General features: G+C 36.2%; 1 protein-coding gene across 1 annotated transcript in view; it reads right to left on the reverse strand.

Annotated features, from left to right (window-relative positions):
• The window catches only part of KANSL3 (KAT8 regulatory NSL complex subunit 3), a 39,051-nt gene that overhangs the window by 4,205 nt on the left and 7,638 nt on the right, over nt 1-27,208 (reverse strand). The window contains exons 4-22 of the mRNA XM_074284750.1: nt 21,132-21,222; nt 20,711-20,896; nt 13,563-13,694; nt 13,086-13,202; nt 12,551-12,652; nt 12,385-12,456; nt 11,504-11,578; nt 11,128-11,285; nt 10,298-10,361; nt 9,655-9,855; nt 9,141-9,233; nt 8,755-8,770; nt 7,756-7,833; nt 5,937-6,128; nt 4,829-4,913; nt 4,203-4,357; nt 2,330-2,439; nt 1,605-1,827; nt 1,141-1,274 (exon numbers count right to left, since the gene is read on the reverse strand). Coding sequence (XP_074140851.1) covers nt 1,141-1,274; nt 1,605-1,827; nt 2,330-2,439; nt 4,203-4,357; nt 4,829-4,913; nt 5,937-6,128; nt 7,756-7,833; nt 8,755-8,770; nt 9,141-9,233; nt 9,655-9,855; nt 10,298-10,361; nt 11,128-11,285; nt 11,504-11,578; nt 12,385-12,456; nt 12,551-12,652; nt 13,086-13,202; nt 13,563-13,694; nt 20,711-20,896; nt 21,132-21,222 — 2,284 coding nt within the window. The remainder of the gene's footprint in view (nt 1-1,140; nt 1,275-1,604; nt 1,828-2,329; nt 2,440-4,202; nt 4,358-4,828; nt 4,914-5,936; nt 6,129-7,755; nt 7,834-8,754; nt 8,771-9,140; nt 9,234-9,654; nt 9,856-10,297; nt 10,362-11,127; nt 11,286-11,503; nt 11,579-12,384; nt 12,457-12,550; nt 12,653-13,085; nt 13,203-13,562; nt 13,695-20,710; nt 20,897-21,131; nt 21,223-27,208) is intronic.

Below are 27,208 nucleotides of genomic sequence, written 5' to 3' on the forward strand. Positions count from 1 at the left end.
TCTCCCCATATGCAATCAGTTAACAAATCCTGTCAACTCTAACTATACAATCTCTTCTGCTTCTATCTCCGTCTTCACACTCAGATAATTACCACCCTAGTTCAGAGATCCTTATCACTTCTCACTGGCATCTTCCAAAGTTCACCTCAAGTACTACTTCTTGCATTAGGTTCTTCTGGATCCTACTCAGTTTAGCTGCAAATGTTCTTACCCTTTCCCTGAAATTATCTGGTTTTATAGATGTGTATCAACTAACAATGAAGCTCCTTAGGAAATGTTTCATTCTTGAGTCTGTATTCCCAGAATTTAGCGTCATGCTTGGCACTCAATAGGTCCTAAATATGTACTGAATAGCTGACAGTGCCAAGACTCCTCCCTATATCAGGTTATTAACAGGAACCATGCACAATAACTGGATACTGCCTATATGAACTATGCTCCCAGCAAGTGTGTGTTCAAGATTAGAGTAAAAGCCAGTTTTCTCTGATGGGGCCAATCTATGGAGAGCATTTCTGAGCTCCATTCTGTGATCTTAAAGATTTCAGATCAAAAGCTTACAGTAGTAATCAGATCAAATAAAGAAGAAGCAAAAAGTATTACAACTGCACCAGACAGGAGAAACTGAAAAATAGGAATAACTTTTTTTTTTCTGAGGTAATTGGGGTTAAGTGACTTGCCCAGGTTCACACAGCTATGAAGTGCTAAGTGCGTGAGGTCAGATTTGAACTCAGGCCCTCCTGACTCCAGAGCTGGTGCTCTATCCACTGTGCCATTTAGCTGCCCCCTCCCCCAGCCAAAAAAATCATGTATTTTATTTTTGTGAGGATAGGTAAACATTAGCGATTTTTGAGCAAGGGAGTTTTGTGACTTCAGGAGCTGGTGCTCTATTCACTGCGTGGCCTAGCTGTCCCTAATAGAGGCATCTTGAAGCATTTATATTTTTTCCTCTATTTAATTCAAAAGAGGACATTATTGTCTGTGTAAACTCCTGACCTGCAATATTACTGGAAAAAGAATATTTTCAACAAAGCCTTCCTTGCTGCTCAGTAAGAGATTAAAAATATGGCTAGAGTATTATTCCACTAGCATTATATGATGCGTCCTCCACATTATATGGGATCTCTTAATAGCAAGACTTACCTGTGGGGTAGAAGGCAGAGCCTGAGAGGTGGACTCCTCTAGGGAGGCAGCTCCTGTGCCCATTGGGCTCAGTGTAGTGACGCGGCTGGGTTGCCCTCGTAGAGTTACCGTAATAGTGGTTGGGGCCTTTAAACCTAAGAAAAAAATAGGATTCAGGTTATGATCATAACCTACTAATCTGAATGGGGTCTTCTTAACACCATCTTTTTTCCTGATCAGTTTCTTTCTGCCCACCTATCCAGCTCAACTGAGCCACACTACTCAAAGTTCAAAAAGCAACAGTAAATAGCCTGCATTCTCAAGACCTCTAAAGAATGAACCAAAGAAAGGGACCTTAGAAGTCTATTCCAAGCTCCCATCCAAAGCAAAAATTTCCTCTTCATTATACTTAAGCCAGGTTCATTCCATTTCTGTTTGAATACTGCTAGCCATCTTTCGTTTCCACAAGTCCTCTCAAGACTCACCTGCTGCTTGATTAGAAATCTGAGCCAGGCCAGGGAGGCTACTGGCCAATTTAGCAAGGCCCCCATTGGTCAGCAGTTGGTGGATGGCTGTAGGCTTCCCGCCAGGAGTGGCACCCAAAGATGAGAGAGTGGTGGCCACAGGAATAGTACGCACGATGGTACCAGTGCCTGTGGTGATGGCGCCCAAGCTCTGCATAGGAGTAGGCAACTTCACACTGGTGGTCTGTGGAATATATAAGCCCAGGTATTAAAAGAACATTATCACTTCATGACATTCTTTGAGTTTCCAAGAACCACAGCAGGTTGAGGAGATGGATAAGGGAAGCCCAGATAACAATTGATAGTCTCACAATCCTCATCATAATTGTTGTGATAGCAAATAAAATAATTGTAAAGTGCATGACATAGTAAATACTACAGTGGGGTAGAGAACCTTTTTTCTGTCAAAGACCATTTGGCTGTTTATAACATTTGCGGGACTTACAAAATTACCAACTCAAGCCATGAGAGGTTGTTGTATCTAGATTTCAACTCATTATTGCCTGTGATTACTTTAGCAAATGATTCCGTGGGCCTTATACAGCATATAGGCCAGCTATTCCCCATTCCTGCACTTAATGTTTATTATTATTGTTATTAATATTATTGACCCGATCCCAACTTGACTGTGACAACTCCTCTCCTAACCTGTCTATCCCAGAACCTCTGGACTGCTCACCACTTACCTGAGTTGCTGGCCCTGGGGAAGCACTAGCTGGGAGGGTAGGAGTTTTGCTGCTGATATCCTGTAGACTGAAGCTGAGACCCTGAAGGAGGCTGCTAGCAGATGTGGATCCTGGAAAGAAAGGGACATCACTGATATAATAGGCTTACCTACTCATACTTTAGTTCAAAGAAGGCTTACCATCTAAATGCCTTCCCTGGCTTGATGTGTATCCTTGCCAAAACTTTCTACTACCAATCTCAGCCTAAAGAGAGAAAAGAAGAGCCACACTGGTATGACAAATGGGCCTTCTTTAAGAAAGAAGAAAGAGGGAGCAGCTAGGTGGTGCAGTGGATAGAGCACCAGCCTTGAATTCAGGAGGACCAGAGTTCAAATCTGCTCTCAGACACTTAACACTTCCTAGCTGTGTGACCCGGGCAAGTCACTTAACCCCGGCATCCAAAAAAAGGAAAAGAAAGAAGAAAGAAAGTATTTAGTCTTGCTAATCCCTAATATTTTAATGGGACATGTCTCCGATTCCATTCCTTAAGTGTAAAAATGTTTCTTAGAAGGGAATGGGCTCAGAAAAAGATTTCATATCTCAAAAATATAAAGAACTTTGTCAAATTTATAAGAATATGAATCATTTGCCAATTTATAAATGGTCAAAGGATGGGAACAGAGAGATTTTCAATGAAGAAATCAATATTTAAAAATGCACTACATCACCACTAACAACTTTGAGAAATCTTACAACTATCAAACTGGCAAAAATTTTAGAAGTGGAAAACCACAAATGTTGGAGGGGATGTGGAAAAATTCACTCTTGGTGGAACTATGAACTAATCTAATCACTTTGGAGAGCAATCTGAAATTACCCAAAAAATCAGAAAACTGAATACCCTTTCACCTAGTAATATCAATAATTAGGTTTGTTTCCCAAGGTGATTAAAGAAAAGGAAAAGAATGTATATGTTCTATATTTATAGTAACGTTTTTTGTAGTGGCAAAGAACTGGAAATGGAGGGGATGCCCATCAACTGGTAAATAGCTAAATAAATTGTGCTACATGATTGTGATGGAATACTACTATGCTATAAGAAATGATGAATTGTGATAAATTGTGATACATGATTGTGATGGAATAATACTATGCTATAAGAAATAATGAATTGACTGATTTTAGAAAAACAAGGAAAGTGTTGAAATAATGAAGAGTAATGAGCAGAACCAAGAAAACATTGCAAACAGAGAAAGTAGCAGCAATATTATCTTTAAAACTTTGAATGTTTATGAATATTTAAAAAATTCAAATCAACTACAAAGTATTTATGAAGGAAGATGTTAGCTATCCACATCCAGAGTTTTACATATATACCTATTTGTGTCTAACGTTTAATCTTCTTGAGCAGGGTAGGATAGAAGGGAGAAAAAATAAATAAAAAGCGCACAGCAGAGAACAAAAGAAAACTTAGAAGCACAGAAAAAAGCAGGGTAAGCTTTGAAAATGATGTGTAGTATTTATTAGATTGTTTTTTTAAAATAAACAATATGAAAAGGAAATATATAGTCATTTTTGTGTTATGCTTGTACATGGAAATTTTTTTTTTAAGTTCAAATTGAATTTAAAAAATTTTTAAAGAAAAAAAGGAACTGCACTCACAAATTTCTACAAACAGCACAAAATATAGCTTGGGATCACTGACAGTAAGAAATAAAGTTGAGTAAATTCTCTTATAAATGAAGTCTTGGCCAATTCCTAATGATAGCATCATGCACAAACCCTATACTTATAAGCTGGGCCAAAAAAGATCTCTCTTCTATGAAAGTATCACTTTTTCTATTCACTCAATTGCACACCAAAAAGTACAGGAACAAGTTGGGACAAGAAGTACCTGGGAGTGTGCTGCCAGGGGAGGCTGCCACGCAGTGACCACCACTGGCCACCAAGCGACTCTGCAGAGTGTGGAAGGCACTAGGAGCAGTACTGTTGGGAATAATGGAGGATGAAGCGGGGCTCACTGACACTGCTTCAGAAGCCGCACTTGATCTGGAAAGACAAGAAAACAGTTGAAGTATTGCTCCAAATTTCAGCAGGGCAGACTGACTTATGAGGGTAGTTGAGGAATAAAGAGGGGTTCAGGTAAAGCACAGGAAATATTTAGCACAGATATTACTCTGACCTTCTGACTCTCAACTTCTCACAATTCCCACAAATATTCTAAGCCAAATTCTACCAATAGAGCATGAAGCCAAATGTAGAAATCAGTTAAGATGTGAAGGATACTTTTAAATCTCCCTTTGAGGGGAAGGAAGGAGGGAATGAGTAATGGTAATAAGGTTGAAGATCTTCAAACAAAAAGCCTTCACTTTTTATGTATACAAATGCATGAAGGCCTAACCCACAGGGAAATGCTTCATGAAAGCAATCTAAAACGAACTTGATTGACTAAGGCCACATTTTATGTGATTTATCAGGAAGAAACCAAAAGAAATGACATTAAAAAAAAATTAGACTCACTTGGTTGTGGTGAGAAGCCCTGTTAGCTCCTTGGCACCTACAGCAGTTTGCCCACGAGTCACAGTAATGGGCTTTCCTCCTGAAACTGCACAACAACAGCTTCTAAGCACATTGATGGGTTCATGCATACTTCTGCCTCTACCTTTTAGAATCACAGGGCCCTGGGAAAATGCAAGAAATCTAGACTGATCTCACCACTCCCACCTCAAACTGAACTATGGCTTATAAGGGCTCTGGACTAGGAGTCAGAAGACCTTCAAGTTCCAATTCTACCCTTTACTAGGTGACCATGGATAATTCAAAGAGCATTTATTGAGCACTTACCCTGTGCCAGACATTAATAGGCACTGAGTATAAAAAAATTTTTAAATCCCTGCCCTCCAAGAAATTTACATTCTAAAAAAGGAAAGCAAAGTAAGTACAAAATACACACAAAGTAAATACAAAACAATTATGGCAGTTGGGGCAGAGGACACTAACAATTGGAAGATCACAAAAAGGCTTCACATAGGAAATGGCACCTGAGTCTCAAAGGGAATAAAATATTTTAAGAAACAATAGAACATGGGGGAGAGCCTAAGGAAAGACAAAGAAAAGGGAAATGGCATTTTATGTCTCAGGAATGGCAAATAAGCCAATTTGACTGGTACATAAAGTGAATGAGGGGAAGTAATATGATATGAATCTAGAAAGAAAGGTTGGACCCAAATTTTGAAAGATATAAAAATGCTAAATGAAGTCCCTATTTTATCCTAGAAGCAAAACCAGTGAAGCTTCTTGAATAGTGGAATAACATAATCAAATTTGTGCTTTAGGAATATTAATTAATAGTTAGTAATTTTTCTTTTCTGGGCTTTAGTTTCCTCAACAGTAAAATGAGAGACTGAAATTAAATTTTCTCTAAAAGTCCATTTTAAGTCTGTGACTCCAATCTCCCGTTAATGGAAAATCTCTGTTTTCTTCAGCTTCTACTTCTATGTCTGCTTCTACTATAGGCTTCTTATAAGGTAGAATGAAGACTAGATCCTAAAGCAGGACCCATAAATTGGGCAGCCTGTGGCTCCCTGAGTGTTTAATTAGTACAGTAATAGCTTCCCTAGATACTTGCCCTCTGTGGTTCCTCCTTGAGATGGGAGACTTGGTCCACTAGTTCCATCCCCATGAGAGACAATGGTTACTTTGATCTTGGCTCGCTTGGAAGCCTTGCTGCCTGGAGGGGGGCTGGGAGGATGCTGACGTTTCAGCTGGCCCCGAAGGTCTTCTTTATCAGCTTCCTCGGCTTGATCTGAAGAGATGGGAACTGAAAAATGAAGATTATCTGTTTAAGATCTCCTCCAACTGAGAAAGGTACAATAGAAACTGACTCAAAGAAATACACAAACATGTAGAACATATATACATATGCAATACTCAAAATGAATGATTAGCCCATGTCCAAGGCCTTGCACCCAAGATGCTTACTAAAGTCAATTCTGCCTTTACCTGCCTGACCTCAGATTCTATCCCACAGGAGCACTTTGACCCCAGAATCCCACATTACACTTCTGTCTTGAATGTGGACCGTAGAGAATGTGAAGGTATAGAAAGAAAAAAATGAGGTAATTTCTCCTTATCACTGTTGGGTCCAGCAAAACAACATGTACAGGTAATATTTCTCAGTCTTTGAAACAGTTCCAACTTTCTCTTCATCCCATTTGTCCCTCAAATGATAATCTAGAGTTCCCTCAGGGATATTAAATATCACAAGAGAGTACAGGCAAGGCAGAAAAATGAGCAGGACCAGAAGAAGGTCCCCAGTAATAGATGAGGATCACACAGTATGTGGCCACTACCCTTGTCTAACAAGAGAAGGAAGGCCATCCTCCTTTAAAAGTTAAAATTTCCATGGAAACATTAAGTTTTGCCCAGTCCCTATAATTTGTGGGGTTTCCTCTGTCAAAGTAGGAGACCTAAAGGAATTCTAGTGTTGGGGGAAAAAAAACTAGGCTTTTTTATGTCCTTAAGCTAGAGGAGTTCCAATATGCATCCCAAAGCTCCAATTCCAAAGGGACCAGGGTTAACAGCAAACCATACAACCTTCTAAAGAGATTGCTTCTCCCTGTCATACAAACCAACTTATCTTTTAATTGATGAATAGTTGCAAATAATACTCATCTACAAGGATGGCCAAGCCATCCCTGTTCTCTTCACCAAAGTTCCTTTCTCATAGGCATCTGCAGACTGGTTCACTCCTCTAGGTTTGCTGCCAACTCCTTAGGAAACTATCCTATCCCATTCCTTCCCAATTCAAGCATAAAGGGGAATATCAGTTCTCATCAGCAGGGCTTAGAACCACAAGCATTTCTTCCTGATCACCATCACAGTACAATTAGAGGTAAAATGGATCATTCAAGACCTGGATGTACTAGCAAAAATGTGAAGGAGTAGAGGAGAGACAGGGAAGGTTTTTTTTTTTAAAAAGCTCTGAAAGCTTGCACATGATTTACTTCCTTTAGTGGCCACAATGGGAAAAGGAAAGCAAAAACAGAAACACAGCCCTTTCAACATTTGCAAAGGCTTTCAGACAAAAAGAGGTCATGCAGATAAAGTAAGAAAATGAGAAGAGTGGGGGGGAGGGGAGTGAAAGAGAATAAAAGGCAGTAGAAGGAGAAAAAACAAGAAAAAAATAAAAGAAATGCAGGATTTCAATGGCAAAAGCAAGAAGGTTCCAAAGAGACAAATTTATTGAATGAGAAATAGGGCTATGGAGAGGGGGGCATGAAAAGGCAAATGAGAGGAAAGACTCAAATAAAATGTCAAGCAATTTAATTCAAATATTAAGCACCTACTTTGTGCAAAGAATCATACTAGACTGTATGTGAGAATAGCAAGTTGAGCAGCAGATTCAGAGAAAGCAAGAAATAGGCAAGCAAGAGAAAGATACTCACCAAAGAGACAGGAGGAGGTGCCGGGAGGAAGAGTTTTCCTCACCAGCATGTTTTGTTTCAGAAAAGCAGCAAACTGCGCTGGAATGAATCAGAAAGAATTACAGAATCACAGCCAGCCAAGGAAGACAGGAAGGGGTAAGGGAACCAGGAAGGGGCCTAAAGATATCTCTTCATTACTTCTTGCTAATTGAAATCATTGTTAATAGGGTTCTAAAGTTACCAATCTCACTCAGGACTTCTCAGGACCCTAAGCAAAAGGGAGAACCTATTATGATTCTCTTAACTGATTAGTGTCATAATAGTATGCCTCCAAGAGAGCAATCTCTAAACATTCCCTGAATTGCGGTTCCCTACATGATGGTCCAAATAGGAGTAACAGTTAACATCTCACCTTCTCCTTCTGCCAAAAACAAAATGAAACACCACTTACTATAACTTAACTATAATCACAAAGCTACCAAGCACATACAGAGCACAAAAATACTATCACAAAAACTTGGGGAACTTGTTTTCTCCCATACATTCAAGCACATAAATGGCTCTCTTTTGTTCCTTCTTAACACTATTTTTCTAGACTACTTTTAAGGAATCTAAGGTCTGAGTTCTGCCCCTGAAGCACCAGTTAAAGAAATACAAAGTACATAAGCAGATAAGATGAATCCTATTTGACAGGCAGTCTCTGAATTCAGAATATAAGTTACAGCAGGAATTAATTTCTGCTATTTCCAGGCACTCAATCCCTCAGGGAAATTTTGAACATGTTAAAAGTTCTGATTTAAACGATCAATTTTCATAATACCAGAACCCTATTTGTACTAAACCAAACCCAGAATTATCAGCATAAAAAGTATTACCTTCCCTTAAGCAATTCCTTCTCTGACACTTTCCTTCTTTCCTCTTCCTTTGTAGTCAGTATGTTATCAAAAAATTTTTTTTCAATTCAATCACATTTCAATATTCTCCAAATCAAATATGAAGAAGGACCGTCACAAATGCTACCATGAAAATCATGACTCTTAAGTCACAGAGTAAAGGTAAAGTCCAGTGAATCTGACTATCTCCAGGCCTTACTCTCTGGAAAGCCACTTTTTACAAACAATAACTCAGGGAAGCTGTCTGTAGGAAGGGCAAGGAGATAGCTTTCTCTGCTAATAAAAAAGAGATGAGCTTCATCACACCAAACCCCTACCTTTAACAAGGCAAAGCAAGGAAGACTATCCTTCCCCACTTTCCAAATACATCTCTTTATGACTTCTTTTCTTTTCAAGACTACTCTTGATATTTAACCTGTTTTAAATGTTAAAAAAAGGAGAACTGAGAGCACACCAATATCTTCCACACTATGTTTTTCTAGGGATGGTGAGGGAAGTCGGTCATTTAAGAACAGTGCCAATTTGGTTAGACTTAGGAGCAGAGGTCATTGTAGCCATTTTGGTCTTGGGACTAGAGGTGGGGCTGCTAGACACACTTGACAGATCCTGGATGGGGTTAGAGATAAAGAAAAATAAGTCATCATAATAATTAAATTCAAGAATAATCACAGTATTAGGTACTATAGAGAAGCATAAAATTTCGAGACTCCTTGGACCACAAGCAGGAATTTTCTTTTTATGAATATGTAAAACCTAAAGCAATAAGAGATTCAAGAAAAAGGATTAAGGCTAAAAAAGAACCCAGAGGTCACTGAATACAAGTCCTTCGTTTTGGAAATGAAAAAACTAAGGCTTTAGTATTTAGGGAACTTGCCCAAGATAACAAAGGTCCTAAGTAATAAAAGCCCTAATTTAAACCAGATCTTCCAACTCTAAACCACATACACTTAGATCCTAACTCTCTCCCAATAAGCTCCCTTCCCAATGCCCCCCGATCCAAGCATATATTATCCTTGAGCTGAAATACCTCAGACCCAGAAGGTGAAGCAGGAAGCTTAGCAGCAGGAGAGGTAGGCCTGCTTCCCCGTTCAGGAAGTTCAAAAGCTAAGTCTCGGCGGGCTGAATCTCGCGGCTTCTTCTTCTTCTCAGCATCCTGATCTCGGGGCTCTGAGCCACTGTGGCCCTCAGCACGAGTGAGCACACCAGTCAGAAAGTCTGCAATCTCATCCTGGTTCAAGCAGGAAATGCCTATCAGTGCCAATCAGTGTCACCCTTGAGATACAATCTCAGAGACATTTTCAAATCATTATCAACTCCATCCTGCTTTTGACATTAAGATGAGCAGGTCTTTTCCCCTCCCATACAAAGCCTGACACAAATCTTCTCACTCTCCTGAAACTAAATAGAGGGCCCCTTCAGGGGCACTTAAAACTGATACTACTCTATTACTTTCATCCACCTGAATTTTTGTTTTCCTCTTCAAGCTATTTTTTCTCGTTCTCGTCTTCCTTCTTCCCCAGACTATGCCTTGTATTTCCCAGTATTCCCAATAGAAAAAAAAAAACTTATTACTTTGGGATTAAAAAACAAAAACAAGAACAGAAAAAAAAAAAAACAGCCCCCAGAATATGATATAAGCAGAAAGAAAAGAACAAAACAACCATGTTTACCTGGACACATCTGTCTACCATGCTCTGAGTCAGACCTTCTGATTTCTTCTTTGCTTTGCTTATTCTAAGAGAAAGGAAGAAGGAAATTATATGAAGACATTATTCACTTTTTAAAAAAAAAAAATCTACCATACGATATGAATGTTTGGGTCAATTTATATTCTGAGCACATTAAGAAGCATTAGTTAGGAAAATTAGGACTAATCTCTCCAAAAGGCACACTCACAAAATTTCAGAGCTGAAAGACCTCAGAGACTATCAAGATCAACATCAGTTAACAGAGGAACAAACTGAAACCTAGGAACAGTGAAATGACACATGGTAGTGGAAGAATTGGGAGCTCTACCACAGGACTTTTAATTCCTAATCAAGTACTCTGTCCACTCAGAGCTTCATACTGCCTCCCAATATATTCATCATAGAATGAGAATTAAAAGGAATCTTTAGCAATGCACCTCCTCCAATCCCCTCACTGTTCAGGTTTTTTTTTTCAGTCATGACTCCATTTAGAATTCTCTTGACAAAGATACTAAAGTTGTTTGCCATTTTCTTCTCCAGCTCATTTTACAGATAAGGAAACTGAGGCAAACAAGGTTAAGTCACTTGCTCAGGGTGACATAGCTAGGAAGTGCCTAAAACCAGATGAGTCTTTTTGACTCCAGGTATGATAACTCTAGCCATCATATCACCTAGCTGCTCAATCTCCTGAGGAAATTGAGACCTAGAGAGCCCATATTTAGAGAATGTTTTCTTCCACTTCACTTGAACTACTCTAGCATAACTCTTTGCAATCTATCAAAAAGCAGCAAACACTCCCTAAATGTGCCCACCTGAGATTGTCATCAGCTCCCCCAACTACCACCATGCTGTTATCAGCACGGATCTTCTCCCGAAAATCCTCCATGGCCTCAGTATGACACTGTAGGGAGTTTTGGCCAATAACAAAGAGGACTGGAGTCTTCATATCCAGGAGAGGGTCATCCACATCCTGACAAGAGAAAAATCTTTAAAAGATATTAACCAAACAACACATATTCAGTAAATGATAACTGGAAATCTAGACAGAAAAGGGAGTAGGAACAGAAAATTTCTTAGATATACAAACATTCCTTTAGTTGAATGGAGCATAGGAGGGAGACTGTAGTGATAACTGACTTTTCCATTCCCATTCTAATAAATAGCCCATAATTTCAATCCTATCCTTACCCCTCTGGGTCCATCCACTGTAAGCAGAGGAAATCCAAGGCAGACAACTGCAGTGACATATTCCATCACTGATACCTGAAAATAATACAATTGGTGGTGTAGGACTCTTCAAGAAGAGTCAAAAATTCATTAAGTAATCCAATCTACTAATTAATCCTAACTTCTAAAACACCATTCTGATCTCTAGATCTTCCAGTCATGATATTACTGGGCATTATCCTGCATAAAGTAGGTGTTTGTTTAATAAATTCTTGTTGGATTAAATAGTAAAGAATACAAAGGGTATTATTTTGGAAATAAACCTGGCCTTGAAGTGATCCTGGAAGAATACTAAAGCTATAAATTCCAGTCTTCTAATTCCCTTTCTAATAGGCCAGCTCACTTCTTCCCCAGTTAGTAAATAAGATTAGGACAATTTGAAAAGACCGTTCTCTATCTCAAGTAAGAAAAACTTTCAATCTCTAATCCAATATATGACCCACTCCCCCATTACTCCCTCTCTTTGGAACACTCCTTTAATATTTCCTTCCCTCTTTTACACTGCTTCTAGAATTAGAGAAGATAAAAAAGGTGCATCACTCACTTCCTTTAGTCAGCCTAAACACTGAACTCAAATTAAAAAATGATACATTTCACTAATTATATTTATTTTACCTTCCTAAGGAATAAAACTTTTTAACACATCTGGAAAATCTATATAAACCAGTATTCACATTTATGCTGGAGAGTAAATAAATAAATCTCATTTTGCTAAAAAAAAACTGTGGTGACAAACAGGATCCAACAGGATACCAAAAACACATTTAAACTTCTACCTCAAGATTGTAAATTATCCCAAATCTTTAAAGAATGATCCTTAAAAAAGATGAGAAATTACTTACATGACATGCCACCAAGGCTCCTGTATTCCAGCCAATTAAGATGATAGGTTTGTGGGGGAAATGATTATGAATCTTTGAGGGGGAAAAAAAGAAACAAAAGAGAATACAATAATTGCAGAGCCAGTTTAAAGCCTGTTCTGGTGCAGAGATAAGAGAATATTCTTACCTCTAGTACTTTGCCTCGAACAGCCCCAATCATGTGCTCAAGACATTGAAGAACTCCTACTCCACTGCCATTGTTTAGGAGATGGGTGGCAATTGGGATGACCTACAGAAGACGAGAGTGTCATTATAATAAAGACTATACACAACAGCAAATTTTTATGCTTCTTCTTCAATTCTTCTCAAAGACTAGCCAACTCCTAACCCAGATCTCAACTATCTTTCATTATGACTATTTCTTTTTCCACATGAAACCAAAGTATATCCTCATTAAAGTACAAACTTCTAGAAAATATCTATCAAAAGCACTATTCGTTATTCTTCTCCCTTTTTCTGCCTTATTCTTCGAAAATCTTATGTGCAGGGGCAGCTACCTGGCACAGTGGAAAGAGCCCTGAAGTCAGGAGGACCTAAGTTCAAATCTGGCCTCAAACACTTAATATTTCCTAGATGTGTGACTCTGGGCAAGTTACTTAACCCCAATTGCCTCAAGGGGGAAAAAAAATCTTATGTGCAAGGTCATTATTTCCAGAACATACCTTGCCCAAGCAAGAGAGCTGTGACTGCCAAAAGCGGTGTCTTCGAGAGGTAGGGAACATGGAGCTTGAGGGACCAGAGGAGGCAATGAGAATCAGTGGAGATCCAGGAAGCTTGCTCTAAGAAGAAAGAATCCCACCCACTCATAGGTAAGTGAAAGTTATTTATTTGCCCTTTCAAGTATCAAGGTCTCCATTTTCCCCCTTTTAATAATAATGATTTTTAAAATTTTTTGGTTATTAATTTATTTGATGGTATCATTAGGCTGATTATTAAATAGGCACAATTCCTAAAGCTTACAAGTTAAAGTAAGTCCTCTATTGCTGCATCAGTTTTCTTTATTTTATTTGTTACAAAAGGGTTGAAAAAGAAGTGATGGCCATGGGGGCTGGGGGTTGGAGTTAATGGGAAATTACAGTGTGAGAAAAAAAAGGCATCAATAAAACTTTAAAAATAAGTTAACTGGTTGTCCAGCTTACCGGTTTGTTATGAGAAAGCACTCCTACAGCAGGATCCCAGGGTCTTTTAAGTAGGAGAGACAAGGCTTCAGCTCCTGCTGCACCCGTCTTTGTGGTGGAGGACATCAACATCCGGTCAATCAAGGTTGGTATCTAAAAGACAAGACCAGAAAAATGCTATTATTGTGTAAGTGGGAAGCCTCTCACCAGCAGAGAGTAAGTTGAAGTCCTGCTCTCTGAAACTGTACCCAGCTTCTCAGACATTTTAATCTAATATCATCTGCATCTAAGGTGCCCTTAAAAACAAAATACATAGACCATCAGCTACAATATATGCATATATACTGATAAAATGTTTTTACTACTATAGTAAAACAGCCTACTCTCAAATATATATTATGGTTTCAAATGTAGCTCATTTTAGCATAAACTCAAAAGGTAGTCTTATATCTATATAGATGAAGGTTCCAAATATGTTTACAGTAATAAAGAAGGAGACTGTAATAATTTCCATGCCAAAGGTCAATGATTCACATGATAGATAGGACATTTTTCCCCCCAAAGGCTATTCAAATTAACTTTTTTATGCTTTTTTTTTAATTAAAAACTTTTTATTTACAAAACATATGCATTCATAATTTTTCAACATTGACCCTTGCAAAACCTTGTGTTCAAATTTTCCCCTTCTTTCCCCCCACCCCCTCCCCTGGATGGCAGGTAATCCAATACATGTCAAATATGTTAAAATATACACTAAATCCAATATACGTATACATATTTATACAGTTCTACAGTTTCATTTATTATACAGTTGCAGCACAAGAAAAATCGGATCAAGAAGAAAAAAAAAAATACTGAGAAAGAAAACAAAACACAAACAACAACAGAAAGAATGAAAATGCTATGTTGTGATCCACCCTCAGTTCCCAGTCTTCTCTGTGGGTATATATGGCTCTCTTCACCACAAGATTGTTGGAACTGGTTTGAATTATTTCATTGTTGGAAAGAGCCACACCCATCAGAATCGATCATTGTATAATCTTGATGCCATGAACTGCATCAGTTCATGTAGGTCTCTCCAGGCCTCTCTAAAATCATCTTGCTGATTGTTTTTTACAGAATAATAATATTCCATAACATTTATATACCATAACTTATTCAGCCATTCTCCAACTGATGGGAATCCACTAAGTTTCCAGTTTCTTGCCACTACAAAAAGGGCTGCCACAAATGTTTTTGCACATGTGGGTCCCTTTCCCTCCTTTAAGATCTCTTTGGGATATAATCTCAATGGAAACACTGTTAGATCAAAGCGAATGCATAGTTTGATAACTTTTTGAGCATAGTTCCAAATTGCTCTCTAGAGTGGCTGGATCCGTTCACAATGCCACCAACAATGTATCAGTGTCCCAGTTTTCCCACAACCCTTCCAACAATTATTATTATCATTTCCTGTCAATTTAGCCCATCTGAGAGGTATGTAGTGGTATCTCAGATTTGTCTTTTTTTTTGTTATAAGTTTCTTTTTTATTATTATTTTTTAATTATAGCTTGTTATTTACAAGATATATGCATGGGTAATTTTTCAACATTGACAATCGCAAAACCTTTTGTTCCAATTTTTCCCTTCCTTCCCTCCACCCCCTCTCCTCCAGATGGCAGGGAGACTAATACATGTTAAATATGTTAAAGTATATGTTAAATACAATATATGTATACATGTCCATACAGTTATTTTGCTGTACAAGAAGAATTGGACTTTGAAATAGTGTATAATTAGCCTGTGAAGGAAATCAAAAATGCAGGCGGACAAAAATAGAGGGATTGGGAATTCTATGTAGTGGTTCACACTCATTTCCCTGAGTTCTTTTGCTGGTAGCTGGTTCAATTCATTACTGTTCTATTGGAGCTGATTTGTTTCATCTCAGAGTTGTCTTAATTTGCATTTCTTTGATCAACAGTGATTTAGAGCACCTTTTTATGTCACTAAAAATGGTTTTAATTTCTTCATCTGAAAATTGAGATAGGACATTTTTAAAGTGAAGCAACTTTTAGAGAGTCAAGATTTTAAAAATACTAAAGAAACTGGAAAACAGAAAAGAGAATGATTCGACACAGGGTTAAAGTAAAGAAAGAAAAGCTCAAGGAAAATGATCAGAAACATAAAAGATTAATTCAACAAGATCAGAGGAGTAATGCTACTTAGGATGTCAAGGAGTTAACTAGTATAGGCTAGTCAGAGTTTAGCAGTCAGGCCTTCTTAAAAATAAGACAGAAAGGTCTTCATGTCCTCAGTGACCAAAATAGTTAAAAGAATTACTTTAACTGGGCTGGCAGCAGAAACCAAAGGAAATGAAACTGGAAATGATTGACTAGAAGCTCTGATGTATAAAAATCAATTCCAACAAGTTGAAATGAAAAGTAGCATCACGTAGGCATAAAAACACTGGATTTTCAAGTCCAAAGACTTCTAATGGCTGGTATTACTATCTTCTAGCCATGTAATTACAAATAAATCAGAAAAAGTCTTTACTTATTAAAATCTTCATATAAAATAAAGAGGCATAAAAGTGGAATAGAAAAGGTAATAGACCTAGAAACAGGAAAATGGGGGTTCAAATCATGCTTTGGGCACTTGTTAAATGTATGACTCCCAGCAAGTCATTTAACTTCTGTGTTTCAGTTTCTCTATAAAAGGAGGGAATGAAGAACCCCTAAATTTTAATGGCCTCTAAGATCTTATTAGAGGCCTAAATCTATGATCCTATTGATCCTATAAAAATATCTACACACACTAATGTTTGCTTCACAAGATTGTGAGAAAAGGCCTGTGTAATATAACCCTTAAAAGCATGAGATAAATATATTTCTATGTATATATTGTTTTAGAAATATTTCTATACAACTGTATACATACCATTTTATACATTTTACCATGAAATTTTTTCACATTGTATTAATTTTGCTCTCTAATTAATGAAGAATGTATTATACTGGAAAAAAAAAAAAAAAAAAAGATACCAGAAAAAAGGAGGAAAGATCAAAAGACCAGTTACCTCCTAATATTTTAATGCATTATTCCAAGTACTTTAATATATAAACTGTCTACCAAAAATAAAGAGGGCAACTAGGTGGCACAATAGATAAAGCACCAGGCCTGGAGTCAGAAGAATCTAAGTTCAAATTCAAACTCAAGACATTTACTAAACTGTATGACCCTGGGGGCAAATGATTTAATCCTTAGTTGCCTCATTTGTAAAACGAACAGAGAAAGAAATAACAAACCACTTTATCTTGGCCATAAAAAAACCCCAAATGGGGTCACAAAGAGTGAGACAAAACTGAAATGAACACCACTACCACCTAACAAAAATACTCAACTTAAATTAAAAGTATACTCCCTGAAGTAATAAACAAGGCCTTTTGAAAACTGGCAAGCAAAAAAAAAAAAAAAAAAAAAAGGATTTAAATTTGGGCTTTCTCAGACCCAAAAATGATAATTCCATGCTAAGAAGCACTGTTATTCTTATCTAGCCCAAGTTTAATCTATTTTGAAAAACTAGGACTTGTCCAAAAACAAATAGTATGAAGCTGTCCTTGCATGGCACAGTTTATAATAGTAAATGACACTGATATAGAACTTTAAAACTTGTGAAATGCTTTATATATATTATCTCATGTGACTTCACTTCTTGCCTAGAATATTGCAACAGCCTTCTGTTTTTCCTAACTCAGCTTCTTTAAGCCTCAGTATATCCTCCAAAGTTATTTTCCTTAAGTACAGATCTGACCATACTGCTCCCTGACTCAATCAGTAGCTCCCCATCATCTCCAGAATCAAATATAAACTCATCTGTTTAGTTTCATAATCTGGCACTCTCTTTCTAGTCTTGTATATAATCACCCTTCCCACATGCTTTGAAACAGCCAAGCTGACCTTCTCTTGGCTCCTCATTAGCACACTTGCTCACTCATGTCTGGGCTTTTGCATTGGCAGTCTTTTTAAGCCTGGATAGAAATCCCTCTCCACTTTCAATTCACAAAATTCCTATCTTCCTTCAGGGACCATCTTCAAGCCTTTCTTGACCACCTCAACTGCTAGTATCCTTCTTCTCAAACTAAGTATTTAATTATTTTCTATTTGTTTTTATGTATTCTCTTTACATTTAATATGAATAAACTTATATATGTCCTTGTTGTCTCCCGTTAGAATATTAGTTCTTTGTGAATAGGAACTGCTTTAGTCACTGTCTTCATATCCCCAGCACCTGTGCTGAGTATATAGTAGGACTTTAAAAACCTACTGATTGACTGAGCTTCAGTTTCCTCATTCCTCATTCTTATTCAACTAAGAATGCTGTTTTCAATCTATGACCCTCACAACCATCCTGTGAGGAAGATGGTGGCAGCCCACCAATAATGAAACAGAGTCATAAAGATTAAATGACCATATCATGGTTCCAAAGAAAGTAAATGCCAAGATAGCATCTGAACCCAAGTCTTCCTAACTCCAAATTCAGAACTCTTCACTACTCCATGCTGCTTCTCAATTATTTCTTTATAGTCTGTTAGTTCATAGTCTAAAGACAAGTAAGTGTTTGCCCAAAATAAGTATGGTAACACAAAAACTAAGCTGAAAGCTGACAGCCTAACAGTGAAAGATATAGAAAAAAATACAAAAGGCATGTAAAAATCAAAAAAGCCTTCCTATAGTCTGGCACCAACTAATGAAGGAACAAAAAAGTTTCCAATCCTCGACAATCCTAATATCACAGAACACAAAGTATCTGAGATTCATCACTGATAGTTACATCAAGGTGATTCAAGGTCTTCATGATCCTTTCAGGTTTTTTCCCTATTCTTTCCCTATATAAACCTAATGTCATAGCTAAAGTGGTATCTATATTGTCTTCATGAGTCCTTCAATTTTCCAGTGCTTGACCTGATTTATTCACATCATTCTCCCTATCTAGAATGTCCTTTGGTCCCACACAACCCACTATCTCTACATCTCAAAATGCTACTTATTTTTTTTTAAGCCCAATTCAAATGCTACCATCTTCTTATGAGGTCTGACATGATCACCATATTAAGAAGTTTTCAAGCTCTTTCAATTCCTTTGGCACCATATACTTGTACTACTCTTAACAAACTGGCTGTCATTAAGGCTATCTAATGTCTCCTTCAATAAAATTATAAACTGCCTGAAGGCAAAGGCTATCTTATTTCTCAATCCCTGAAGCCTATTATAATCTCTACACCTAGTATTTGGAGTTTGTTAAATGAATATAACATGCATCAAGAAGCTACTGGGTAGAATTTTTTATTTACTTTCAAAGAACAATAACTTTTTGCTTTCAAAGCAAATAACATGAAATGCAGATGCAGTTTCATATGGAATCCTCTACGTTCTACAGTGTATATGAAAAATTTTTTTGGTGATTAAGTTTACAATTTTTAAAAAAGAAAGCATAGAGGAAAAAAATTAATCAGTAAACTATGTTTAAAAGGCAGGAGAGTAATTTTGATATAGAACTATCGATAAATGCATCTCCCTCCTTTTGGGTAGAGGTAGAGGACTATTACAAACATCAGAGTCATTCTCCTTGCCTTAGTTAATTTTCTTTGTTACAAGGGAAGTCTCAATAAGTGAGGCTATATCTGGAAATGACAAAAGGCATCAAACTTATTTTAAATAAATTAAGTCCTAAAATTACATCATCTTTGAAAAATAATTTTTTAAAACTGAATTTTTTTTTAATCTATAGAATACAAGGAAGTAGGGAACATTTTAGAAAATTGTCTTCCCCCCCCCCAAAAAAAAAGGCAAATCCTTAAAGGGGAAGATCAGTTAAATGGAAACTCATAAAGACTAGCTCATTCTCTGATAATACAGGATATTACTGTATCTTTTTTTTATTATGCTTAAATATTGTAGCCTAAGGTCTGAAAGCCTTATTTAGCAATATCTTCCTGCCTGGTATTTCTCCCTGATAAATATTTCATCTCTTCTGAAGTAATGTAATTTTCATCACATTCACCTTACCTCAGTTTCAATTTTTAAAAGCTGAGCCCAAAAAGTTATCAAAATGTGCATACCCTTTGACCCAGCCATACTACTACTGGGCTTATACCCCAAGGAACTACTAGAGAAGGGAAAGGGTCCTGTATGTGCCAAAATGTTTGTGGCAGCCCTTTTCATAGTGGCTAGAAGCTGGAAGATGAATGGATGTCCATCAATTGGAGAATGGTTGGGTAAACTATGGTATATGAATGTTATGGAATATTACTGTTCTATAAGAAATGACCAACAGGAGAAATACAGAGAGGCTTGGAGAGACTTACATCAACTGATGCTGAGTGAAACGAGCAGAACCAGAAGATCATTATACACTTCAACAATGATACTGTACGAGGATGTATGCTGATGGAAGTGGATTTCTACAACATAGAGAAGAGCTAATCCAATTCCAATTGATTAATGATGGACAGAACCAGCTACATCCAGAAAAGGACTGGGAAATGAATGTAAACTGTTATTTTTACCTTCTGAATCCAATTCTTCCTGTGCAACAAAAAATTCGGTTCTACACACATATATTGTATCTAAATTATACTGTAATATATTTAACATATATAAGACTGCTTGCCATCAGGGGGAGGGGGTTGGGGGAGGAAGGGAAAAAATCTGAATAGAAGTAAGTGCAAGGGATAATGTTGTAAAAAATTACCCATGCATATGTACTGTCAAAAAATGTTATAATTATAAAATAAAATAAAAAATTAAAAAAAAAAAAAAAAAAAAAAGAGATTTAAGCCAAATCAGAAAAAAAAAAAAAAAAAAAAAAAAATTTTTAAAAGCTGAAAAACACATGACAGTTTTCAAACACCTACATCTTAGCCTAGAAGCATAAATGATTAAAAAAAAAAAAAAAAAAAAAAAAACCACTTAAGAGAAAAGGAAATAAGGAGAAACACATATAAAGGGAACACTTTTTTTTTTTTTTTTTACCCAATTTCTTTCATACTCTGGACATAAATCCTTCCTTTTTTCATTTATCTGATACTCTATAAACATTCAAGTAGCACAACTGGAGAGACCATCCCTAATTCTTTAGTGAACAGACTAGTGATCTTTGCTTCGCAGTGAACCAAATCAGCATCCTTACCTTCCCTTTCAATGTCTGTAAAGCATCAAGGTATGCTGCTAACATCGGTAGGCTCAGGGTTTCCACCAACGTTGTATGCAACCACTGGACAAGTTTAATGTCCCAACTCACACTCGCTAGTGCCTGCCGAACTCTCCTTGCACATTTATCCACAGCAATTCGTCGCAGCACAGGCTCATTGCAAGCCTATAAGACAACAGTGTGTGTTAGAGTTATGAAGAGATAAAGGGAACCATCACATTTTAGTAATTTACCCTAAAGGCATGGGCTATACAGCATGGATGGGAATGTCAGATGCTCAGAAAGTTTTGAGGACCAAGCTTTTAAAAATTTCACCTTAGCTATTGTCAATAGTAATTGAAAGATGTTAAAATATACAGGGCTCAACCCCTTCATTGGCTTACCAATCTTTCAAACTTACCCCTTCATTGGCTAGCCGGGCCAGCCGGTCAGATTGCAAGGCTTTGAGAATCTTGTTAAAAAGTTTGTTCTGAGCAATTGTCCAACCAGTTCTGAAGAAGAAATTGCAAAGATAAAGTGAAATATCTATTATCTTTCTACATTCTTTAAAAATGACCTGATAACTTAATGACCCATTTCCACTATAAGACTATATAATTAGAAATGGCATATAATTCAACAAACATTTATTTAGCACCTGCTATGTATAAGGTATTACACTGGACACTGGAGATATAAATACAAACAAAATAGTCCCTACTTTCAAAAAATTTACAATCTATTGGGGGAATATAAGATATAAAATCTAAATATATTTATAATTTGAAGAGAAAGGAAAATAAGCTAACATGGAGATCAAGAAAGGATTATCACAAGGTAAGTGAAGCTGATCCTTGAAGGAAGATAGGGATTTCAAATGGTGAAAGTGAATAGGAAGATCATTTCAGGCCTGGATGTAAGTTTAGGCAAAGGGACAGCAGCAGGAGAAGAAATGTATATAGGGAACAGTAAGTAAGCCTGTTTAGCTAAAATATAATGCATTTCAACCAAAGGATAATAATATAAGATATATCTGGAAAGATAGATGGGAGGCAAACTGTGGCGAGCTTTAAATGCTAAACAGAAAAGTTTGTATCTTATTCTAGATGTAACAGTGATAAAGTCAGGGTAGCAATTCCTAGTTTAAAATAAACATGTGACAAATTTACGATGGCCATTCTCTTTGGGAAAAGGTAGATTTATTTAGAACAGATTAAAGACAAAAATAAGAGGTAAAATAAATATATATAAATAAATATAATATAAAAATAATATATATAATATAATATAAATAATATTAAATAAATAAAGTAATAAACTAAATAAATAAATAATATAATAATATAATATGAAATAAATATATATAAATAAATATAATAATAAATAGCAAATGTGAAATAAAGTTGGGAGCACATATAGTTAGCAAGGAAAAAGGCAAATTCCCCAGGGGAACTCACAATTAACCAGGAGAAAGGAAATACTCCATGAAATTATTGATTGGCCTGTTAGACTGACCAGCGTTAGCTAAAGTAAAGAAAAAGGGACCATTAAAGAGAAGGCACTACAAAGAAGATCTTTTATAGAGGAAATACAACCTTGGGGTTTTTTCTCAGAGAGACCAGAGAAGTAAAGAAAGGAACTCAGAAGAAGGGGTCAAAGGAGTCAGATTAAATGCACCTGGAAGACCAAGTCCCAGACCTGTCTAAAGACATGCTAATCAATATCTCAAAGATTATTTAAAGATACTCAGAGGTTGGGGGACAGCAGATGAGGGTTGATAAAGAGTTCCTTCCTCACAATCACTCTATGCAGTTAGGATAGTCTGGTAAAACTATATGATAACTTTTTCTAGACTGGGTAAGAGAATAAGTCACATCAATAGGGAGCTGGAGGAGTAAAAATCAGTCTTGTGCTTTAGGAATATTGGTTTTTGGCAGTTGTGTGGTGAACATCTTTAAAGGAAAAGACTTGAGACAGAAAAAACTATTGGGAGATAACTGAAATAAATGAATAAAGGGCCTGAACCAAAATAGTAATCAAGTTAAATAGAAAGAAGGGGTTGAATTTAAGAGATGTTAACAGAGAAAAATAAGTAAGGATAGGCAACTGATTAGATGGGGAGTGAGGATGAGAAGATAGAATTGAGGATGATTCTGACCTTGAACGGAAAAATTAAAAGGATAGTGGTGCTCTTGAGAACAAGAAGGTTAGGAGGAAGGCTATGTTTAGCTGCTTTAGAGAGAAAGAGAAGATCTGGTTTGGATTTGTTGAATTTGTAACCCCTGGTTTATCCAAGTCAAGGCATCCAGCAGGTAGCTGTGAAAATGAATCTCAGAAGATAAGTGAGACATATAACTTTGGAAGTTATCTCCCTAGAAATAAAAACTGAATCTACAGGAACTGAAGCAATCAAGAAAGAGAGTATGAGAGAAAAATGCCCAAAATAAAGCCTCAGGACACAAACATATAAGTGGGATGGAGAGATGAAAGACACACATGATAATTCCATTAAAAAAAAAAAAAAAAAAAAAAAAAACAACAACAGAGGATTCATACAACAAGAACTGAAAGAGAGCAATGTCATAAAACCTAGGGGGTAGAGAGTGTAGTCAACAGTGTCAAATACCACAGAGTTTTCAAGAAAGATGAAAGGATGAGAACTGAAAACAGGCCAACATATTTTGCAAACAAGATTAGAAAAAGTAGTTTTAGTGAAGTGGTAAGGTCAGAAGCTAGGTTTAAAAGGGCTAAAAGGTAAAAAGTAAAAAAAAAAAAAAAAAAAAAAAGAATGTAGAAAGTTTTTTGTTTTGTTTTGTTTTTCAATTAAAGGCAAAAGAGATATAAAATGTCATTTTAAGGGTTTGTTTTTTTTAATTGAAGGGAGAGATCTGGGTATGTTCATTGGCAGCAAGGAAAAAGCCAATAGTTAAACTTGAAGTTGAAAAAAGATTAAAGATAACAGAAAATAAAAAGATGATTTAAGATGAGCTGTAAGAAACAAGAGAATAGAATGAGAGCACAAGTGGAAGACAAGAAACTTGAGTTGACCCAGTCCTTAGGAAATCCCATCCCCTTCTCATCACAAGTAAATGAATAACAGCAGTAATTATAATTCAAATATATAAGATTTTTAAAGATTTGCCTAAAGCCCCTTCTTTATTAATAGCCCAGTGAGGTATAAAATGAAGAGATTACAATCCTTTTTTATGGTAGGAAAAACAAGAGAGATTAAGTGATTCACCTAAAGTTAAAATAGCTATGGTCGAGTTGAACTTCTGTTTGTCTGATTATGACTGTAACAGTATTCTTTTCATTTCACCAGTCTCTCATTACCTACCACAACATAAATTAAGAGAAAAGTCATAAACTCTTCATGCTTAGTCATTTAAGTTTATAACTATAAGTGCATGTCTTCATCTATCTACATTTGTATATGCTGTTTCCCCCAGTAAAATTTAAGCTTCTTCAGAGTATGGAATGAAAAGAAATAAGCATTGATTAAATTCCTAATACATACTAAACACCGTGTTAATTGCTTAATATCTTATTTAATCTTCACAAAATTCCTGTCCTGTAGGTTGCTATTATTTTAAATCCTTGTAAGTAGGTGGTGACCTAGGTATCATTATTACTCCCAATTTTATAGATGGGCAAAATGATTTTAACTCAGGTCTTTTGGCTCCAAGACCAACACTTTTTCCACTACTCTACTAGATCTATAGAAACTAATTTTAAAAAATAAGATCAGGAGCCATTATCCAAGAAATAAATGGTCAAAGAATATAAGCAAGCAGTTCTTAAAGAAAAAACTACCATATAAAAAAATGATCCAAATTACGAATAAGGGAAATTCAAATTAAAAAAACTCCAGTTCCATTTATAGTAACCAGGTGGGCAAAGATAACAAAAGAGAAAAGTGTCAACTGTTGAAAGGGATGAGGGAGAAGGACACTGTTACACTATTGACGGATCTGTGAACTGGTTCAATTACTCTGGAATGCCATTTTCTTTCTTTATTTTGTATTCAAGTATACTTTATTATTTTTACCACTAATTGTATTTTTTTTAACCTTTTGGTGACTACTCATTTAAGATTTTTACCAAAGTAGACAAACATAAAATTGATTTTCAATAGGGATTTGCTAAAACCTGGAAATTATAAAGCCTAATTAAGACATAAAGGAATTGATGATGTTCATTGCTTTGATGATTAATCTGTAACCTCATATACTGAATTGCTTGGGACAGTGAGAAGTAAAGTAATCTGCTCAGTCACATGGCCAATAAGCTACTATGCATCAGAGGCAAGACCTCTATACAGGTCTTCTGATTAAGATGACAGATAAACCAACTTATTTTCCTAGAACCATTTCACATTTCTGAGTTTGGTACAGACTTCCTTTCAAAGATCAAGATCTAGAATCTGATTTGTTTCTTAAGGATGCTACAAAATATTATTTTCAACTATTACTATTTATTTTATGATAGGATGCTTTCCTTATTTGCTTTTTTTTTTTTGTTACTATATTTATTCTGAAATCCAAATTGGAAAGGGATAGAAATGATGCAGACATTGGAAAAGAGAAAAAAAAAATTTCAACTACCTAGAAATTACTATCATACTCTAATGACAGTTGAGATCACATTAAAAGCCACAATGCTGATATATCAAAAACCAAGAAAAGATTTTAAGGATGTTAACTGAATGCATGCCAAACAGGTTCCAAGAACTAAAATAACTATTTAATGTTTTATGTCAGTTCTATGGGAGGTCTGAAAAATTAAAATGGGACAAGAAAAAATATGATCTAACCCAAGGATCAAGATAAACAGTGCCTCAGAGATGTAATTAAAGAAATTTTAAAAGAGGAGACAGAATTTTAAATACAAGTTTATAGTGCAGATAAACCCCACTGGGCTTTGCTGCTGGTGACTGTGGTGAACTGAACTGGCTCCCTTCCCAAATGTTCCCCACCAGTTCAATTTTAAACAAGAATATAATGTCTCTTCTTGAATTCTCAGACCAGACAACAATACTAGGAACCTACCTCAAGCTTTGAGTAAGCCCAAATGAGCCATTGCTATGGGTGTGGGGGGAAGACAGGGAGATGGGATTCACTGTTTATGCTGACCTCTGCCCTACACCAATTCCCACACTCAGTCTTAGGAGAAGCCTTAAATTAGTGAATCCTTTGGTATCTCATCATGCAGAGTCTATTTTATGTGAAAATACCTAAAAGACTTAAAACCCAAAGACAAAGACATTGTCATGATCATAATTCTCGTCTTCCTTAAGAAATTTTAAAGCACCTATTCATGAACATTAACAATTGTAAGCCTCCTGGAAGCTATTAAATCCCCTTTCTTTAAAAAAAAAAAAAAGGGGGGGGGGGGAGTGGAGAGTAACTTTAAGGATTCAACCTTTCAATATGAGATATTTTCTAATTTATTCAGCCTTATAAATATCCAGGAATATCCATATCTTAGAACTGTTGGGAGTCACAATCTTTAAGCTGATTGGCAAAGCCCAGCACTGAGATCAAATGTGCACAGCACTCATGCAGGAACATTTCCTTCTATGATTCTCATTAGTGGACTATTATTTCCTATATTACTTATAACTGGCTTGATTACAGCACTAAAATATTATCTAAAAAAATCTGGTGACAAGGGGAATTTGGGCAAGTTAACTAGAAATGATTCCACATGCATATTCCATCCTAATAAAACTAATCTCTCATTGAGACAAATGATAAAGGAGAGAACATCATGGAAAGCATTGTCACTATGGGAGAGAATCCAGAGGTCTAGGAAATAATGGTGTTTACCTATTTAGAAGACTCAGAAAAGATAAGTATATCTAGGAACCAAAAGATGGTTAAAGTATAACTAGGAATTACCCTAAATGCCTATGTACATGGTTTCAAGTCGGGGAAATAGAGCAATCAAACAATCCATAGAACTGACAAAGAAAACATAAGTAAACTAACAAAATTCACTGGCATTTAGCCTTGTATACATTTACCTTTCAGTATTGGCTTTGAGTTATGTAATCAATAATTAACACGTAACCATAAAAAACTTATTCAAAAATTAAATGTCAAATATAGTAACATATAAAGGTCAATAAGTCAGACACATGTCTAAAGACTATGTTGACCTAAAGAAAAGTATATGATCATGATATAGTATAAAAATAAAGCCTCAAGGAGCCTGAGAGAAGTGGGAGCATCACTTCCATCAGTTCCTCACCCAAACTACCCCACAACTCCTGTCTTCCTTTGATGCTCAACTCCCTGGACTCCCTGCAGAGGCTAGACCCCTGCATAGAACACATGCTTCTGACACATACACCCAATTCTTAAGATATTTCAAAATTAAAATGAGGTATATGAAATCTTAGCAAAACATGTTCAGCATATATTCTGATTTTGTTACTATGATATATTCAAGTAAACACAAAACTAGTAAACATATGGCGTATCAAGTGATTATTTT

The sequence above is a fragment of the Sminthopsis crassicaudata genome, chromosome 2, assembly GCF_048593235.1.
Source record: "Sminthopsis crassicaudata isolate SCR6 chromosome 2, ASM4859323v1, whole genome shotgun sequence".
Lineage (NCBI taxonomy): Eukaryota > Metazoa > Chordata > Mammalia > Dasyuromorphia > Dasyuridae > Sminthopsis > Sminthopsis crassicaudata.